The following is a 20,593-nucleotide window of genomic DNA, read 5'->3' as shown; positions in this document are numbered from 1 at the left end:
GCGTGCCTGCGTTTTACGCAGGCGTGCCATACGCGGCTTTCAGCATATGCTGAAAGCTGCCCCAGAATAGCCCGTCACATGGCCCAGAGGTAGTAATGGGGTGTGCGCCCATGGCGTGTGCACACAGCCATGCAATACGGGCGCAAGCCCCATTACTTTCTACGGGGCTTCAGTATACGCTGATTTCCTCTTACACGGAGAGATCTAGAACGGATCCCCGCATAAGGGGAGGGGCGAACTGTACTGTAAAAGCCAGCTACTAAGATATGAAAGTGTGCCTGTTACACAGCCTCCACCATGACATAGCTGATTCTGACCTTGCTGTTTCCAACAGCTCTGATACTGATAAGGCTATTCTTGGCTAATAAATACCCAAACTAAGCCATTAAGAGGAACAAAGAACCTCTACTCTCAAACTGCCTATAATAATCACATAATTATTATTGCTATACTGGGTATTATAATGAATTTGAATGCCCAGGGAGATGATGATCTTTCTTGGGTGCCTGTTAGGTATGTCTATATGTGTGTACATATATGTACACACTCACACCTTGCTGTGTTCGGCAAAATGCCAGTGTATTTATCCACAGAAGTTAAGTTTAATTTCCTTGATGGGCTAAGTACAGAGATGCCTGCTAGGAAGAAAACTGAGGGCATAAAGGTTCAAATGTGTAAGATGTTCAACAAGTGTGAGATTAATGTATAATGACTCTTAGTGAGTAGGGCTAAGATTAATACAAACGAAGTCTGATGAGCATGTAAAAATTTAATGACTTGTCTGGAATGTTCCTAGACAATGAAAAGTTTATGTTCTTCCCTAACAGGAATGTGTATTTGTATATTTACTACAGTGTTTATTATAAATAGTGTAAATGATTATGGAGAACCCGCTCATTCTCCCATGTTAAATCTGGAGATTCTTGGAATTAAGAGTGCTTAAATGGAGTGCTGATGCTAACTTTGCCTGTTTAGACTATATGGTGTGCTATGCATTGGGAGTCTAGGTGACCAGATGACAAGAAAGACCTCTAAACAGATATAAATTAGCTGACAAATGGCAAAGCCTGCTCAGTCCCTCCACCTAATGAGACAGGGGTGAGGTGTCATACTTATTTCACTTGTCTCTCTTATTCTTCTCTTCCACAGCAGAAAGAGGGGAGAAGGCTGATAAAAATGGGGGCAGGTTGCCACTTGGTGGGTGGTAACAAAAAGACATCTTGCATGTATGCAGGGGCATATTACCACATTCTTGTTGGCGAGTAGGAATAAATTTGGGCTACTTAGCCTAGGCATACAAGTATGAAAGCCATCTTATCATCTACTTTTTCATTCTTTCCTATTTATTGCACCATCCCAAATTCATTTTTTGTTGTTACTATTAAAACTTCAGCCGAAATCCCATGAGGAGGCACTAAAGTATATGTGTAAAACTGACAATTCTTTCCCTACTTCAATCTTACTCCCTTTGTAGCATCTTTAATCCTTTCTTTTAACTACACTTCCAGACTATCTGTGCCTGAAATTAACTGTCAAAATGTATGACATGGAGGGTAAAACACACAAATCTACCATGGATTTTTCTCCATAAAAAATTGAGCTGGTAAGAAAAGAAAATGATAAGAATACAACTATCTGAATTACCTGCATTTTTGGACCTGAGAGTACGTCAAGAGGGACGAGAGAAGGGTCATTATGCTGTTTGTGGAAGCTGTGAGGTCATCAAGATCTAGAAGTGCATCCCACAGTATATTAAGAATAAAGGGCACCTAAAATATGAATACAGGCGTAAGACCAAGTTACTTTCACAGAATATGAGCACTTGATACTTGTAGTTTCATTTCCAACACAGACATAAACATATAGGTGTCAGTTTACTTTACTTACTTTCTCTGGCTGAAGGTGTACAAGGCTTTCCACTACTGGTACTAAAGATGCTGCAGCAACTGCTCTGACATCATCATCTAGATCTTGAAGACCTTCTGTTATTGCAGGCAAGACTTTAGGCAGTAAAGTACTAATTAAGTCCTGCAAAAGCAAGAATTCTTAGGCTTAATGGCAAAAGATACAGTCAACTTTCCGAGTGAATACAGCCTATGACTTTTTCATATGATTAACTATATTAGCAGCTAACCTGGTGTTTACAAGTTAACAAAAATACAAGAATACTTCTCTCTGCCAGTGATACCTAGAGACATTTGTCCAGATACATTTACACTGATTGTCCAGTCCCTCACAAGCTCCTTTCTCATTCTTCTCTCCTGGAAACGTCACTCTAATCCCCAAATCTGCCCCAGGATATGTTTTGTCCTATAAATATGCCTGCTCAGGCACCCCAAAACTGGGTCTTGCTTGTGTTCAGGCACTCTCTGTCAGTATCTCACCTGACTCCCCAGCACTGCTAGCCCCAGCATCCACAGACAGCTGCTGAGCCACTTCACTTCACAGTGTCCCCTCTCCACTAGAGCTCCGCTTCTGGAATTGGTGCAGTATCACTCTCTGAAATCCCTTCAGTCACTATCTGATATCACCTTTTATACTGTTAGTTCCTGGCTGTGTGCATGAGCGAGTGTCTGTATGTATGGTGATTCCCTTTGATTTGCAAATACAGTAGGCCCTCCCTCTGGCTGGCTCAGGGATGTCCTTCTTCCCCTGTTGCCAACTTAAGAGGCTCCTACATTCATGAGGTAATCTGTGGCCCTTTCCAGATGGGCCTTACGTGACGTCTTTGTCCTAACCCTACCACGTGACGAGGGCACAATCATGGCAGCCTCCCGTCCACACGTGGGCTGCCATGATTATGTCACACGTGTACCACCTGCAAACAGAGTGATGAGCGTGTGATGCCCTTGCGCCATCCTAAGCCACTTATGGCAGCCTAGGCATGGCGCTGGAAGGAGCTCCAAAACGGAGCTCCTTCTGGGGGAAACGCCTCGTTCCCACAGCTACCAAACGGTTGCGGGAACGAAGCCGGGGGAAAGGGGTCAAATGGCCCCTTTCTCTCCTGGCTGCTGCTCCTGGGCAGCTCCCAGGGTGCCCTGGCGCATGAAACTCCAAGGACACCCCTTTTCGGGACCAAAGCGCCTTTGGGCTGCTGCTGTGACTGCCCTGGCCCCAATCCATGCTTCAATGGAGTGGCTGCAGGCCGCCCCAAAGAGGTGGTCTGTACCCCGCCTGTGACACCTTGATGAAACTTAAAGCCATTACCTGACGAATTGCCAAAGCATACTTTATCCCTAGCAGACCACCATGCCTCACTTCCCACTGCTCTTGGGCAAGTAATTTTAGCAAGATAGCCACAGTTTTATGAACTCCATCCTCATTCATGTATTTGAGAACTACTCCCAACGTCTGAGCACAAGTCTCTCGCACTGGTGCCACAACCTATTATTTAAAAGAAACAACAATAAGCAAAATAGTAGAAATACAAACAAAAAGCAATCCCATTACACATAGTAGGCTTACATCATTGATACTTACCTCATCTGAAACAAAATCACCAAATCGATCTAGTGCAAATACACAAAGAAGTCTGATAGCCAAGTCTTCCAGCCAGTCCTGGTGCTGTTGAAACATCTGTTTGATAAATAATAAATTTTAAATTGGCTTAAGTGTTTACCTATTATGCAAGGCATAAAAAGAAGGGTTACCTCCTCTTACTGGTGGAAGTAAATGAACATTTTTAAAAATGCTATTAACTTAATGAGACAAAGACACACACATTCTATGATCCTAGACACTAAAAGAATACTGAGAAGAAGCAGCCACAGACTTGGGACTGTCTTATACCTGCAGGAAATGAAAATTTAGACTTTAGAATTCAAAGGCTGCTGTGGTGGGTGGTGTTATTTTTGAGGGCTTCGGCACTCAGTGAAAGAAAAATTCTGAGGTTTAAGTCTAGACATTTATTGCTATTTCTATCAGAATTGTGCTTTTTAATTCACATTTACAAAGGAGAACTTTAAAAATGTAACACACAAACATTCCAAAACTCAAACAGTGTTATTTCACCAGTTAATTCTGTTACATGTTGAAACCAATGTCAAGTCATTTTATCTAACTATCGCTACATGTTGCAAAACTCTTAGAATTAACAAGAAATAGCAGCATGTTTTCAAAGAAAAAAACAATTTTAGTGTTCAAAGCATAGTCCTTGATGTTAGATTTGGTAACTGGTTAGCGGTATTGGCATTTAATTGGCAAGTGTGAACAAGTATTTACAAGATTGCAAAACAATTATAATTTTAACATATATAATAGCTAAAGATACAAAATTCAAAATCTACACTGGGATGGAATTCCCCAATATATTAATTCCCTTAGAAATCTGTCTACACATTTTCAAAAAACAACACACACACGCACACACTCACAAAGAGCAACCAAACAATCAGCACTACAACTAAATGTATCAGTGTAGACTGATCATCAACTGTTCTCACCTCTTCTACAGTGCTGTCTCCTATTTTACCTCCACTTTTCCCATGTGCTTTAAGTACTTCTCTCAGTCCAATACCTGCACCATGTCGAATCTGAAAAGTTGCCAAAACCGAAACAGATTAAGATCTCTGAGATTTAACAATAGAAGCTTTTGTGATACAAGGTTCACCTATATGTAAAACAATGCACTGCATTTGTCCTGGCCAGGTTGTGTAACCATATTTTGTTGACATGTTCTGGCTTTGTTGAGACCCCTGGCTACTTACCAAATTGCCAAACTGAAGCTTGGAAGTCATACTTCTTTAAAAAAATAAGACTCTTATAACCCACTTTTCAGTCAAAGGCATGTTAAAGTAGAGCCATGGTTCATAGAGAGATTTCATAATGGTCCCTCTTAGGCTCAGGAACCATGGGAAACTAGTTTGGCCTCCCTCCTATTATCCTTCTGGGTGCAAATTTTCTGTACCCTGTTTTGTTGGTAACTGATCAGTTGCTGATAATGGGACCAGCAAAATCATCCAAGCTCACTCACTTGAGCCACCACTTGAGTGGCCGGCATGAATGTGAAGGTATCTTGTAGAAAGGGGAGCTGGATGAAGGGTCTGTTTATCTGCTCTGTTTTTTTAACAAGCTGAAACCCAACACTTGCTCCAACAGGGAGGGGGAAAGGGAGAGGGAGGAATGGGGGTGCAGTAGCAGTTCTTTGGTTCTTCCCTTTATGGAGCACCAAGAGGCAAGGGGAGCACCAGCAATCTGGCTGTGGCAGCTTTTAGGCACTTCTCTCAAAGGATTTCCCTCCTGAAGCAGGGAGAGTGGGAAGAGTCAGGGCTTCTTCGGGATTTATATCTTTTAATTAAATTAAATTAAAATTAATTATATACATTTATATAATTAAACTACAGGAAGCCAAAACAAGGGCAGTTATTGTACAATGAAATATACTTTTGCACACCCATTGGCCACTTCATAATGAAGATAAGCAAAAGAACCCCACCTCACAGAATTCCAGCAAAATTTACTGCTAATGCAGTAAATTTTTTCTGCCTAAAATGGAGGGTTTTTTTTCTATCAAAGAGATAGAAAATGATTGAAAGAGCATGGGAGAAATTTTCAACACATCTCTGTCCCACAATGAACAATCCCACCCCACAATCATGACCCTAGGTTTTTTTAACCAGTAGCTAGTCTAAATTTACAAGTTAAAACATGATTTTAAAATGTCTCCCTAACAACATAGTGTACAATATTTTATGGTGTTTTACAGATGAGAACGAAGCCTATTGTGTTTGTGGTACTCCATGACTAGTACAATTATTATGGTAAATATAAAAAAAACCCCACAGAGATGTAAACTAGGACTGGTTTGCTAGCCAAATTGAAGTCTCCTTGGTTTATCTGAATTACAGAAGAATCCTGTTTTTAGAAGCGAGCTGGGATGCAAGGAGGCACATTTCAAGACAATATAAATACAGACAGTAACATACAGACAGTAACATAATCTAAGAGTGGGGAGCAGAGCTACTGTGGAGAATTTTAACACTGCACTTTTTAAAAAAACTAAATTACAAGAGGCACATTCTTCTGGAATTTTGATTTTCACAGTCTCTTTTCTTATCAAACTTAATATCAAGTAAAATAACCTAATTTGATTTGGCAAGGGCATATGCAGTATCTGCTTGACATCTGCAACAGTCTTTTTCAGTTTCTTATAAACAATACTTTCTCAGTTTGTTGGGTGTAAGCAAGAATGGAGTAAGACACAATGTTCCCAACAGCAAATCTGCTTCAGAAAACTATGGATCAGCACACAGCTGATCAGTAAGTTAGGGAATGCCACTGTTATACCTCAGTGCAGGAAAAGAACTCAGCCTTTGCTTCATTTTAGATGTGGGTGTGCACAGCAAGCTTTAAAGAAAAAGTGGGGGGATACTTTGCTGAATCAGCTAACAAGCAGAAGCAATGTAGCAAAACAGCTTTTAAAAACTGACTTTGGATAATAAATGTGAGCCCAGATACAACAGTGTTTATGAATTTCAAAGATTATTTGGATGACCACCGATTGGATTTTTTAATCCACATGGATTTTGTACATGGTTAGTTGGTTATGCAAAATCATCTGTAGGAGCACCATGCTCTGGCTTTAAGAGTTGCCAAGTTGCTATTTGGAAGATCAATAAAACCAATCTATTTAAATTACAAGAAAAAAGATTCCACCTAAACATTAGGAAGAATTTCCCAATAGTAAGACTTGTGCCAATAGTGAAATAGACTGCCCCAGAGGGTGGAGAACTCTCCTCCTTTGAAGGACTTTTAAAAGAGGTTGAATGACAATATTTTGTGAATTACTTGTGTATTCTTTCAAGGCAGAGAAATGGACTTTGTGGTCCCTTCCATTGCTATCATTGCATGATTGGGACCAGCAGAGAGAGCAGATTTTGGCTATGATAACAAGAACAACAAACTGCAACATTTAATTTATTATTAAGGTTTAGCATAGCATAGCTGGCCAGTACAACTATACACATTCCCTTTGGAGTGTGGAAGCCAACTGCTGCTTTACCTCAGGCAGCAATATATCTTGTACTGGCCCTGACCTATATATAGCTTTAATACTGTTGATGAACTAAGAAGAACTTGCTGCTTGCTCACAGGCATCATCACAGCATTTGATACATTTTTATCTTGCCTTTCCACAAAACAATGTAGATTAGAATATATTATTCCCTGGTGGAAAATTGCTCCCATATGAAAATGGTGAAAATGAGGATGGATGTCATATCAGAAATACTTTGTTTAGATGGGGGAGAATTTTTCAAAACATTTTGAGCAGCTCAGGAACCTCTCCTGGTAGTTTCCATTCCACATCCTCCAGACTTTCCCACTGCATGTACATGCAACATTTGAATCAAGCGTTAATGCTCTTGAATGTCAAATTACTGATAGATTGTTAAGACCTTTGCAGGAATCAATACAGCCGTGCTACTACCACTGTACAAATGTAGTACTATTTTATTATGGCAAATAAAACGGACATGCTTACTAAATCAGAAAGAGATGGCTAAGAAAACTGAGCACAAGCAATCTTGATAAAAGCATAATCCTTTCAATCTAATATGTCTGAAAGATAGCAAGAAAGATTTACCTCCCATGATGGATTAAAGAGATCATTGCAGACTTCATCACAAAAACTTTCCAGAGGCCACTCATTAGTCTAAAAGAGGCAAAAAAGTGTATGAATGCTTACCATGTATACTCATTTATAAGTCAACAAATTTTAGGCCAAAAATGCTTCCAAAATCCTGGGTCAACTTATATACAGATCAATATGGTAATACTGCTCCGATGCAGACCGTGAGCCTTGGAAAAGCTGGTGGGGAAGGCAGGGAGGGGAGAGAGAAAGAGCGAGAAATCGGAGGTTTGTCTCCTCATTTTCCATTCTGAGACTGTGACCCTTGAGATAGGTCCAGAAAGGAGGAGGGAAGGGCGTTTTGTTTTCCCCTTTAGATCCTTTGTTACATGCCTCTCAGTTTGACCCTCAACTTATCCACAGATCATACCAAAATCCCTGATTCTGGCCCCAAAACCTGCCTTTGCCTTAGGCATGAGGTTGACTTATACACGAGTATATATAGTAACTAGCTTCTCCCTACCAAACCTTTTTCAAAAAGATAAAATTGCATTATTACACTTGATTATATTGAAACTCAGCTTAAACTTTGAATATACATTTGGATTGCTACAGGATGCTTTGTTAGGAGGAAGGAAAACTTTACATTATCAAATTTTAATCTAAACAACACTGTGTGTCAGAAAGCCATGGCATTTTTTCAAGGGAAATTTTGAGACTGAACTTACATAATTTTGTTTTCACTCTCCATATCACTTCCCCTCCCCCCTCCATATTTAAATCTGCTGCCTTTTGGTTTTTAAGTTTTGTCCACTCTTCTCCTTTGCAATTCCCTCTTCGATAGCCTACATTTCCGATTCTGAGTTCAGGCCACTACTTTTAGTTTTTAACAGACTTCACTCTTTGGCACCTTTCACTTTAGTCTCTGCCTTTCTGTCTTTGTTTTGCTGGTAGTTTGAGACTCCCTTATCTGAAATTCTTTTTTTTTTAATTATAAAATTTATTCAAAATATATCATACAAAATCTTACAATCATAAGACAATGGTATAAAGAATTTCAAATCATTGAAAATCCTTCCTTATTATAATTAATAAGGTATTCCTTATTAAGGTTTTACACCATTCAAATTATTTAAAATAAATCTGATCACAGAGAACAGTGGCTAGATGGAGGAGAAACAGATATAAAATTGGTATTAATATAATCTATAAGGAGAGACCATTTTTCCTGAAAGGGTCTTTGATTTTGTTGTTTTGAGTTATATGTCATATTTTCTGATAATTTCTCCATAAGCCATTGATCCCAAACTCTTTTCCACCAGCTATCGAGGGATACAATACCTGGTTTCCAATTATTAGCCACTTCTAATCAAGCAACTGTCAACAAAAAAGAGATCAACTTTTTGTTTTTTAAGGATTTATTACTTCTTGTGTATATTGAAAATAGCAAAAGGGCTGAGCAAAAGATTATTTTTTTTGTTTTGTAATTAAAGCAATTTATCTCGACTTCTGAAATACAAACTATTCAAAAACCAAAACCTTTTTCATGGGTGGCTGAGATAGTACACCTTTACTTTCTGATGACTCAGTGCAAATGAACTTTGTTGTTTCATGCACAAAATTATTAAAAATATTGTATAAAATGTCCTTCAGACTATTTATATAAGATGTATACGAAGCAAAAATGAATTTTGTGTTTAGACTTGTGTCACATCCTCAAGATATCTCATTATGTACATATATGCAAACATTGGTATTCAAAAATCGAAAAATATCCGAAATCCAAAACATCTCGTCCCAGGTATTTCGGATAAGGTAGTCTCAACCTATAGTTTCATCTTGGTTTGACTTAGGGTTACTATTACTTTTTAACTCATTTGACATTTCATTGTTGCTGATCTTCTTCAATGGAACTACTCAACTCTTTCTTGTCCTTTGAGTTTGTGACATCAACATTTTTGCTTACTTGGAAAACATTTTAACAGTATTCTAAAAATATGTATATTTTTTCTTGAGCTTATAACCACCAAACTCTGTCTTCCACTTTCCTGACTCTTCCTACCTTCATAGAGATCTCTTTTTTCTTTGCCTGACTACGGGCAGTGCCTGTCAAGTTTCAAATTTAATATTTATATAGTACCTTGTTGAAACTATGGCGCAGTGCGCCACCAGTTGAAACCTGGTGGCGCAGTGGTTAAATGCCTGTACTGCAGCCATTCACTCAAAACCACAAGGTTGTGAGTTCAAGACCAGCAAAAGGGCCCAAGCTTGACTCAGGCTTGCATCCTTCCGAGGTCGCTAAAATGAGTACCCAGACTGTTGGGGGCAAATTAGCTTACTTGCTAATTAGCTTACTTGCTGTTCACCGCTATGATCTTTGGAATAGCGGTATATAAATAAAACAAATTATTATTATTATTATTATTATTATTAATTTTATGTACTATCACCATGAAAACAATATGAAAAATGCAATCCCATGTTTCAGTTATGCCCATTTAAATTCCAGTTATTTTAACAGGAGTATTAAAGTGAGGTTGCCATGCAACTGTTAAAGAAATATTTGATAACTGACCCTCTCCAATAGTTCCACCACATCTTGACTGGATTTAACTTTGACACTACTATTCTAGTGTGCACACTTGAAAGATGCAATTACCAAAGACACATGATTTCATAGTATTTTATTTTCCACTGTTATTTTAAAGATCACCTTTTAAAAATGATTCTAAGCAAATGTTCCAGAAATTAAATTTTCTTAGCCTTTCACTGAAGCTAGGTGATCTTGCATGGCCAAGTAATTAAAAGTTAGGAGTCCGTTCTCTCAGAGCATGGTCCAGTTAATGTTACCTGTTTTATATGAGCAATAGGCAAGCTTAGCCCACCTTGCTGCCACTCACTATTTCTAATCTTTTCTTGTAAACATTTGAAAGAAACTTTAGTCTCCTTAACTTCTTACTAAGAAAGTTCATGCAGTGGATTAAAAAAATCTATGTCTTCATTCCCATACAACCTTCCATCTTTTCCCACAAAACAAGCCAGGCAAGGGGAGGACCAGCAAGGCATCTTTTTCCACACCCTCCTGAGGCCTTCCCCACCTTCCCTCCCAGAATGCTGCAATAGTTGTACCCAAGGTACACTGAGTCCTATTATTAGCTTCAGTGGAAGAAAATGCAGGTGTATAATCTCTCGTTGGATTATGGTGTTTATTTACTTTAATCCAAGTAATTAATTACAGTCTGCCCTCAGTATCAGCAGACTTGCTATGCTGAGGTAGCTCCCACCCTCGCCCCTGCAGCCCTCTCCTTGTGCCCACCTTGTGTTGGCAAAAACAACCCGTTAATAATTCTGCCTATTTGGGGGCAACATGGGCTGCTCGGTGGCTTCCTTCCCTCAGCCTCCTGGCACGATTAATCTCCTGCTGCTGCTGAGGGAAGAACCAGGTGTGGTGGTTCTCCAGGGAGGATGGAAGAGGTGAGTGCATACAGAGCTGGCAAAGTTGGAGGCGCCTTCGACTCCCAGACCTTCCTTTGACAGCTACATAGATCTTTCAGATGGTCTCTTGGGTAAGGAGTCCTGTTGTCTCTAATAGCTGTGCAGCTGCATGCACACACCACCACTGAACTCCAGCATCCTCAGATTCTGGTATCTGTGGTGTGTTTGTGTTTTTGGAACTGATCTCCTGAGGATACAGAGGGGCCGACTGTATTTAGTCCTACACCCAACTTCTAATCCTAACTACAGTAGAACCACTAAATCAAGGGAAACCTGTTGGGTCCATATTTAATGCCAGTTCCATTGATTCAATGAGCTATTCTATTTGGTACAAACTATTTGATTCAGGCCTTAATTAATCACGGAAATGAGATTGTGGTGTCACTTGGGATTTGTTATAATGTATTCTGTACCTCTTCTGGAATATTCTCTACCAAAACTTTGGAGTCAGTTGCTTGTTGACTGAGTATAACATTTCCAATTTTTCTCCTCTTTTCTTCTGGTTCACCATCAGTGCTATCATTGCTAAAAAACATTTTAAATATTGGTGAAAAGTCACGTAACACCACTTAGCAGAAGTTATTTACCACATAATACACTGTAGGCATACAGAGATTCCTCAATACCATCTTAATTGACAACAGAGTAACATAGCTTCTTTAGTCATCATTACTTGAAGTAAACTTCATTACCCCAAACAGACTCTAGAAATGTGAATATGTGGGGTAGATTATCATATTTAAGGAAAATGTAATCAGAAATTTTTGAAAATATATAGAAATAAGACCGGTTATAATTTGTCATTATACCCCTAGGTGCCACTATTTTATTGCAAGAAAGCCCAAGGTCTAATGAAAGAATATAAATCATACAGGGAAATCATACAGGGAAATAATGTGATGCACCCACATTAAAGGAATGGATGTTAAAGATTCATGGCTTATACGATAACTACCATTAAGAAAGGAAAAAGAGCAGACTGCAACGTCTCATAAGATTTTTTTTCAATCTTGAAAACATACTGGAATAATAGGGTTCAATATAATCTACAATACATATTTCTGGAGTACTAAAAAGGAACAGATGAGATTTTCAAACTTAGATGGGACCTACAAAATGTTGCATCTGTGAAGTACCTGTCTTCCCATTTCCAGCCAGGCACCTTTTCTGGAACAGTCCACATCAATTCCCCCACCAGCTAACTGAAAGAACTCACCTTAGAGTTTCAGAAATGGATAGAAGTGTGCTATTTTTCTTCTATTTTATATTATTTGTTATGATTTAACTTATTAGCATATATTTAATCAATAAAACAAACAATTTTAAGCTATGACAGTACCTCTTTTCATTTGCTTCTACTGCATCTCTTGATCTCTGCTTTGCAAACAACTTAGCCATTCTCTTAGCCTTATTTTTTTGTCTGCTACTCATACCAGCTCGAAATTCTGAATCAATCAACTCAGCAGCCTGAAGAGTCTGAAAAGATGTAAACATTTAGTGGCTACTCTAGCTTAAATTCAGGGAAGCAAGACTACAGTTCCATTGGTTCAAAAAAAGTTATTATCCCCTCTTTCCTGCCAACCGCTTCTTATATTCTCACCCTATTCTCCCTTCCCAAGGGCCAAATAACTCTCTGGAAAACGATAAGATGTAGCATGTATGTCTGCAACTAGAGAGGGAAACTAGGAGCCATCTCTGTTAAGCCAGAAGTGGTTTATCCAATTGCAATTATCCAAGTATTCCTATCTAACTGAAACTTGTAGACAGAAAGAAATCTCTCAGATCTTACTATACAAACTATGATTTTTACAATATACCACAGGATTTTACATTTTGATATGTAATATCACCAATGCCATCAGGCCTGAAGAAGATGAGCCCTCCCTCCTTGCCAACTGTCATCTTCTGGCCTGGGAGGGTGAAAGGACAGGCCCAACGCTTTGGGGCCTCTCCTCGATTAAGAAGCAGAGCCCTCCCTCCAGTCCATCTGCCTTGGTCCAGGCCTCAGAGGGAGAGAAGAACTGCTGGACCTGATCTTCTTCCCCACTGCCATTCCCTTCTCCTTTTGTGTCATGTCTTTTTAAATTGTAAGCCTGAGGGCAGGGAACCATCTAATTAAAATAATAAATGTAAGCCACTCTGAGACCCTTTTGGGTTGAAGGGCAGGGTATAAATACCGCAAATAAATAAATAAATAAATAAATAAATAAATCTGAAGTTATTACAAGTATAATATTTCAAACACAGTATTTTACAGTCTGCCCTTCTTATACATGGATTTTTTTTATATCCTCAACTGTCATCTTGGCCCCAGACGGAGCGATCAGGCAGACCCAGCAACATCAGGGACTGCCTGAAGGAAGAGGCCCCTTCCTCCCCAACTGACATCTTGGCCTCAGAGGGAGCGATCAGGCAGACCCAGCTCCATCAGGGACTGCCTGAAGGAAGAGGCCCCTCCTTCCCCAACTGTCATCTTGGCCTCAGAGGGAGCGATCAGGCAGACCCAGCAACATCAGGGACAGCCTGAAGGAAGAGGCCCCTCCCTCCTCAACTGTCATCTTGGCCTCAGAGGGAGCAATCAGGCAGACCCAGCAACATCAGGGACTGCCTGAAGGAAGAGGCCCCTCCCTCCTCAACTGTCATCTTGGCCTCAGAGGGAGCGATTAGGCAGACCCAGCAACATCAGGGACTGCCTGAAGGAAGAGGCCCCTCCCTCCTCAACTGTCACCTTGACCTCAGAGGGAGCCATCAGGCAGACCCAGCATCATCAGGGACTGCCTGAAGGAAGAGGCCCCTCCCTCCCCAACTGTCATCTTGGCCTCAGAGGGAGCGATCAGGCAGACCCAGCAACATCAGGGACTGCCTGAAGGAAGAGGCCCCTCCCTCCTTAACTGTCATCTTGGCCTCAGAGGGAGCGATCAGGCAGACCCAGCTCCATCAGGGACTGCCTGAAGGAAGAGGCCCCTCCCTCCTCAACTGTCATCTTGGCCTCAGAGGGAGCGATCAGGCAGACCCAGCAACATCAGGGACTGCCTGAAGGAAGAGGCCCCTCCCTCCTCAACTGTCATCTTGATCTCAGAGGGAGCCATCAGGCAGACCCAGCAACATCAGGGACTGCCTGAAGGACGAGACTTCTCCCTCCTTTAACTGTCACTTTGTATTTTGTATTATATTACAATTTTTACTGTACATCGCTATGATCATTGTGGAATAGCGGTCTATAAATAAAACATATTATTATTATTATTATTATTATTATTATTATTATTATTATTATTATACACGGACTCAAGCATCCATGGTTTGAAAATGTTAAAAAAAGTATAAATTTCAAATATCAAAACTTGATTTTCCAATTTTTATATGGGACACCATTTTGCTATGTCATTATATTTAATGGGACTTGAGCATCCATGGATTTTATTATCCACGGGGGATCTTGGAACCAAACCCTAGCATATAACAAGGGTCCACTCTATAACGACAGCAGTAGAAAAAAAGAAACCCACTTCACAAAAGTCTCTGCAGTCAAGCAGCCTAAAGTTTTACCTACAGGTTGTTTGTGTGCCAAAAACGACGAAGCAGGAATGTAGTCCAAATCCTCATCATTGAACAGGTCTTCTGTATTCATTCCAATTGCAGCTCCCATATCAAGACCAAGTTTCTTTTGAAGTAGTTTTCTTTGTCTCGCAATCCTCTCTTTGGGATCAATTTCACCTGAAAAGTGCAAAGTCCAAGTTCCTAAAACCGTATTTATCAACTGCTAAAATAAAGCACTGAATTTATATCTAGAATCAAACTGATAAAGTATCTTAACTTCTCTCAATACACATCACTAAGATTACTTTTGTTTTGCCTTCAGTGGTTGCCATTTAATGAACATAGCAAGCTTGATTTGGAAATAAAGTGATGCTTAATCAATTTAATATATTTTTATGCAAATTGCATTATGTTGTTTTTGTCACTGCCTTCATTGAAACACTATTTAAAGAGATAAATTCCTGTTTCTTTGAAAGATTTAATATATATTAATAGTCACTGAAGCACTGGATTATTATTTATTATTAAAATTCATCTTTCCATCCCAAATGCTTTTCAGGAACATTTTTTAGTCAAAACTTTATGGCGGAAAGTCAACCCATTCTGATAACTATTCTGAACCTTGCCAGTCTAGATTATTTAGTGTGCAGTTATCAGTGCTGACAAGGTAGCAGGAGTGGCTTCAAGACTGATTAACTCAATGTTACACTGCAGACACACACAGTGGCTTGGACCCAAAGACTACCACTCATATATGGAAGGGCTCATTCTGCTAACAGAGATTCCATATCTAACACAGTATTTATTATTTATTTCTTTATTTTATTTTTATCCCGCCTTTCTTCCAAAGTGGGTCCCAAGGCAGCTAACATATATGGAACACAATTAAATTTGTACAATTAAAATAATAAAAATATAAAAATTTCAAATATAAAATTTAAAACATACAAAGTTAAAATTGATAATCTAAGACCAACCCTCTCAACCCCCAATAAAACCAAGCCAGCCTAGTCTCCCATGGAAGGGAGTTCCACGGGGTGGGAGCAGCCACTGAGAAGGCTCTCTCTCTCGTGTCCTCACCAGGCGAGCACGGGATGGTGGTGGGACCGAGAGAAAGCCTTCTCCTGAGGATCTTAGGGTTCTTGATCGTTCGTATGGGCAGATACGTTCTCTCAAATAGTATGGACCTAAGCCGTGTAGGGTTTAGAGGTCATGACCAGCACTTTGAATATAACACTAATGTAACAAAAGAAGACTTCCATCAATTCCCACCTCCCTACATTCTGCTATCCCTACTCACACCTGTTCTAAGTGCTGTAGATGCAAAGGGAGTGGGGAAATCAGTGGGAACTGTTCCCTCTTCACTGGCTAGTGTTCTAAGCAGAACTCTGCTTGCTGGTAGGGGGAAACTACAGATCCAACTCATATCAGTAATGTAATAATCGAGAAGATGAATTGTATAGGATATAATAAAGTACTCACTGTTTAAGTAACTATTTCGGTAAGTAATAAGTTAGATACCAGCTTTGCTACACATCAGAAATATACACCAGACATTTCCTTGGCTGTGAGAAGAAACAACTTAAGAGCTATGGACATTCTGTGTGAAATAATCTTAGAACTAAACTTAAGAGCAATGGAACTGCTAAAAGTTACTATTTCTCTGGTTATGTATATGAATGTAGTCCATGGTTGTGCTATCAGTTTCTTCATTTTTTTTTTACCTTCTTAAGGCAGAAGGATTATGGCAACCAATCTTAAAAACATTATTAGTGTTATAAAAACTCAGTTATAAATCTAATTAGAGAACACAAGGGTCTGACTAAAATTGTTCAGTCACAAAAAAATGGAAATACTATAAAAGCTATCTAACTGAGTTAAATATCAACTTAGGCAACAAACAGCAGAGAAGAAAGGTACATCTGTCCAGTTATTCCCTTTTCCTACTGGCAGAACTGTGTCTGTCACGGTTAATAATAATAATAATAAACAGAGTATCAGGTACAATGTAAGATGCTATCTCAGTTACAAGTCCAGTTAGTCTTTAGACACAGAAATGGGAGATGGTACCATAAGGTCCTTGTGTAACAGAATAAAATGGGCTAGTTCCAGATACCATAATGCATGACAAATATTACTGTATATACTCATGTATCTGTTTAGACATTTATGGTGAAAAATTGACCCAAAAAACCTGAGGCGACTTATCCATGGGTCAATGTTAAGTACGGTATTTTAACACAAACACATACAGTATATGCAGCAAAAAGCAAGAGTTTAATCTGCCCTGGAAGCACTGACCCCCTTCTACTTTCTCATCCATCCAGCCTTTAGTATGAGCACAAATATTTATGCCTGCTGGAATTTTGTACTGACCCCCTTCTACTCTCTCATCCATCCAGCCTTTAGTATGAGCACAAATAGTTATGCCTGCTGGGATTTTGTAAGTTTTTTGGCATTATTTCCCTTTGCTTCGACTTTTACATCCTTCATTATATGCCCCTAAGTTTTACCCTCGACTTAGCCACGGGTCATATTAAAATCCATAATTTTGGCCCCAGAATATGCCCTCAACTTATATATGAGGTCGACTCATAGTCGAGTATATACAGTACTTAAATACATAATGTATTAAATGAGCACATACCAGATGTGTCATCTTGAATCTCAAATTCTGCACCAGCAGATCCAAGTAGAGAAGCTCCATGTTTTAGAAGTCGGCAGATATCAAATCGATCAAAACGCAATCGGTCAGAGGTAGAAGACTCTTCCATGGGACTTTCACAACTACGTTCTACATAAAGCAGTGAAAGCCTAAAATTAGTTCACTACTAAAGTAAAGAAAATTCATCAAGAATACAATTTAATCTTGTTTTAGTAATGTGTTGAGAGTGTTATGCACATAAGCAAAGTGAAAGAGTAGGTCCTAACAAAATCATGTACTTTAAAGAGGAGGAACACCTCATTTATTTATTTTTTCTTTTAATAATCTATGCAATGGAAGAAATACTGTATCGCAGGTAACAGTTTCAGATAAGTCTTTCGAACAGTTACTTCATAATAATTCTATATATTTCTCAGCAAAGCACCTTGTTTTGGTTGTGGAGTTGGATTCCATTCCGGTACATTTTTCACTACTGCTTCCACAGCCTGTCCAGCAGCGATTCGGGTGTCCCAGTTTGCACTCCTTAAGTGTACCAATACCTGTAAAACATTTAAAATTAAACATTAGACAGATTATCATGTATCTTAAATGAAATGTCACTCATTTAGTAGCAATTCTGGACAACATTCAAGATCTTATATAGTACACTAAATACTGTATAGTGTACTAGCCCTGGTGTCGCAGTGATTAGATGCCTGTACTGCAGCCACTCACTCACAAACCAGAAGGTTGTGAGTTCAACACTAGCCAAGGGCTCAGGGTGACTCAACCTTGCATCCTTCTGAGGTTGCTAAAATGAGTACCCAGCTTGTTGGGGGCAATTAGCTTACACACTGAAAACTGGTTAGGGACTGCTTCCACTGATACTTGCTACTGCTATTGCTACACTGGATTAAAAGACAGTAGTGGAAACATGCAGACAGTGAAAGAACCATCTGCATCTATACAATGCAAAGGTTCTAATAGCCTGCCAAAATTAAATACATTTTTGGCAACACTTTAAACAATAATCTAATTTCAGTGGCTTTTCAAAAATAGGGACTCTCAAACCTGGATATTTTTTTCCTAGCAGAATTTTATGGTTTGTTACGTAGAAAAGACTCTAAATTAATGAAATTGAAGCTGTAGTACCTGTTCTTGCATAAAAGGTTTCTGAAATTCAACTCTTCAGCCCTTGCCAAAACCATATGTTCCCAATGAAGACCATAAACATTCATATGTCGTAGAAGTTAAAAGCAATGGCGGCATGACAGGCACAAGATAGACACTACTTTCATCACTTATGCATTAAGAATATCATAGAGGAATTATCAGCCATATCTTAAGTTAATTCCTTAGATTCTTTAAATTTTTAGTACACTGATTCCTTATCCTTTAGTACACTAATTCCTTATCCACTGATTCTTTATCCACAGATTCAAGTATCCGTCACTTGAAAATAATTTTTAAAAAGAATAAATTCCAATCTTGATTTTGCCATTTTTATACAGGATACAATTTTACTATGCCACTATATTTAATGGGACTTGAGCATCCACAGATTTTGGTATCCATGGGGGGGGGGGGGGGGAATCCAGGAACCAAACCCCAGAAGATACCAAGAGCACACTGTAACCTTTTTAAATAGCCCCTATGTAGAAATTCAATACGCTAAATAAGAAGCTGAAGGACAAACTGATATGGCCTAAACATACAGTATTATATAAATTAAGTGAAAGAACCTTATTAGATGTATTTGGAAAGTATGCAGGTGGCACATTGTGACAACCACGCTAAATGTCTGGCACATTTAGACACACAGGAATAATTCCATGACATTATTTATCAAAACCCCAACAAAATACTTACTTTGGCCAACAGATTATTTAGCTCATGTGGATGCAGTTTTACAACTTCTCCAAGTTGTTGTGCAGCTGCTTTTCTTGTTACTGGTGTTGTCCCAGTATCCAGTAAAATAAAGAGACGATCAAGCCTGAGATGGGTGACATAATGACAATAAATTAATATTTAATTTTCCCCTGCCTCTGAACCTATTGAAACCACTTATACCAATGGTGGCAAAACTTTCTGAGACAGAGTGCCCAAACTCAGTGGCATTTCTGCAATGAGGGTGGGACTTTTGAAGGCAGAACTTCCACCTACTGAGGTGGGACCGGACACATGCTCTCAGTCTCAGGATACAAATAGCAAACCCCCGGCTGATGAAAGTTGCCAAGAAAACTCCATGGTTTCACCTTAGGGTAGTCATAAGTCAGAAACGACTTGAAGGTACCACACACACAAGTCACGCTCTCTCGGCCTCAGAGGATAGCAATGGAAATCACCCTCTGACAAGCGTGCCCCATGATAGTTTCACCTTAAGGTGACCAGGAAGGCACTCAGAAGGGAGGGAGGGTGCTCTGGGCCCATAAGTTGGAAACAACTTGGAGGCACACAACAACAACAAGCATAATAAAGCACAGAAGGCACAACACAGTAACAAGAACAAGGAACCAGTGAATTGAGCATCCAGCTCTGGAGACCAGGGCTCGAATCCCAGCTCAGGCATGAAACCCACTGGGAGATCTTGGGCAACACAGCCTCAGAGGATGGCAATGGCAACCCCCCTCCGACAAAACTGACAAGAATATGCTGTGATAGGGTCACCAGAAATGACTTGATGAAGGCACTGGAAAAGCATCCTTTGAAGAACTCTTGCCAAGAAAACCCCCATGATAGATTGCCCCAAGTCAGAAAGGGCTTGAAGGCACACAACAACCACCACCCTGGGTGGCCCTGAGCAGGTCACAATCTCTCATCACATCTCACAAAAGGACAGGTTGCTTACCTGTAACTGTAGTTCTTTGAATGGGTTGTTCTGCGCCTGCGCAGCATTTCCGGATCCAGAATAACCCATTTGTGTGCTTCGCAGAGACCACGAAGAAGAACTACAGTTCCCAGAACCCATAGCATGGACCCATGGTAGCTAAAGTGGTGTAAAACTGGATCATTTCTACAGCCTGGTTGGTCTCATCACACTTCACAAAACTACAATTTCCAGAAATGTGGCTGCACATCTTACCATGCCACCCTTTGCAGAGGCAAATGGCAGCTGTGTCTGCTTCTGAGGCAGGACAGAGAAGGTCCAAGGTCCAAGCAAGACTGCAGCCATGCCAGAGCATCCCCACTGGGTGAGAAGCCTTCCCCAGCAGGAAAAAAGTTGAGCTGGATTGACAGGTGCCTTGTCCAATAAGGGCAAGCCAGGAAGTGCTTGATTGCCTGATTTTGGAAAAAACCTGCCCAGCAGTAGGTGGGTTTTTTCCAGGATTGGCCAATCAGGCACTTCC

At 39.8% G+C, this 20,593-nt stretch overlaps 1 protein-coding gene across 2 annotated transcripts in view; it reads right to left on the bottom strand.

Annotated features, from left to right (window-relative positions):
* LOC149318667 (TATA-binding protein-associated factor 172) overlaps positions 1 to 20,593 on the bottom strand; it is an 81,210-nt gene that overhangs the window by 41,732 nt on the left and 18,885 nt on the right. Inside the window, exons 2-13 of one of the 2 annotated variants that reach the window (XM_089510235.1) lie at positions 19,116 to 19,239; positions 17,692 to 17,806; positions 17,250 to 17,396; positions 14,616 to 14,779; positions 12,402 to 12,538; positions 11,476 to 11,587; positions 7,583 to 7,651; positions 4,443 to 4,532; positions 3,481 to 3,576; positions 3,208 to 3,384; positions 1,888 to 2,028; positions 1,645 to 1,769 (exon numbers count right to left, since the gene is read on the bottom strand). In XM_089510235.1, coding sequence (XP_089366361.1) covers positions 1,645 to 1,769; positions 1,888 to 2,028; positions 3,208 to 3,384; positions 3,481 to 3,576; positions 4,443 to 4,532; positions 7,583 to 7,651; positions 11,476 to 11,587; positions 12,402 to 12,538; positions 14,616 to 14,779; positions 17,250 to 17,396; positions 17,692 to 17,806; positions 19,116 to 19,239 — 1,497 coding nt within the window. Of the gene's footprint in view, positions 1 to 1,644; positions 1,770 to 1,887; positions 2,029 to 3,207; positions 3,385 to 3,480; positions 3,577 to 4,442; positions 4,533 to 7,582; positions 7,652 to 11,475; positions 11,588 to 12,401; positions 12,539 to 14,615; positions 14,780 to 16,084; positions 16,163 to 17,249; positions 17,397 to 17,691; positions 17,807 to 19,115; positions 19,240 to 20,593 lie in introns of those variants that run through there. The other variant, XM_089510236.1, reaches the window with a different exon arrangement.

The sequence above is a fragment of the Sceloporus occidentalis genome, unplaced genomic scaffold, assembly GCF_023333645.1.
Source record: "Sceloporus occidentalis isolate IW3139 unplaced genomic scaffold, rSceOcc1.0.p SCAF_2, whole genome shotgun sequence".
Classification (NCBI taxonomy): domain Eukaryota; kingdom Metazoa; phylum Chordata; class Lepidosauria; order Squamata; family Phrynosomatidae; genus Sceloporus; species Sceloporus occidentalis.
This window is presented reverse-complemented; position numbering and strand designations above follow the sequence as displayed.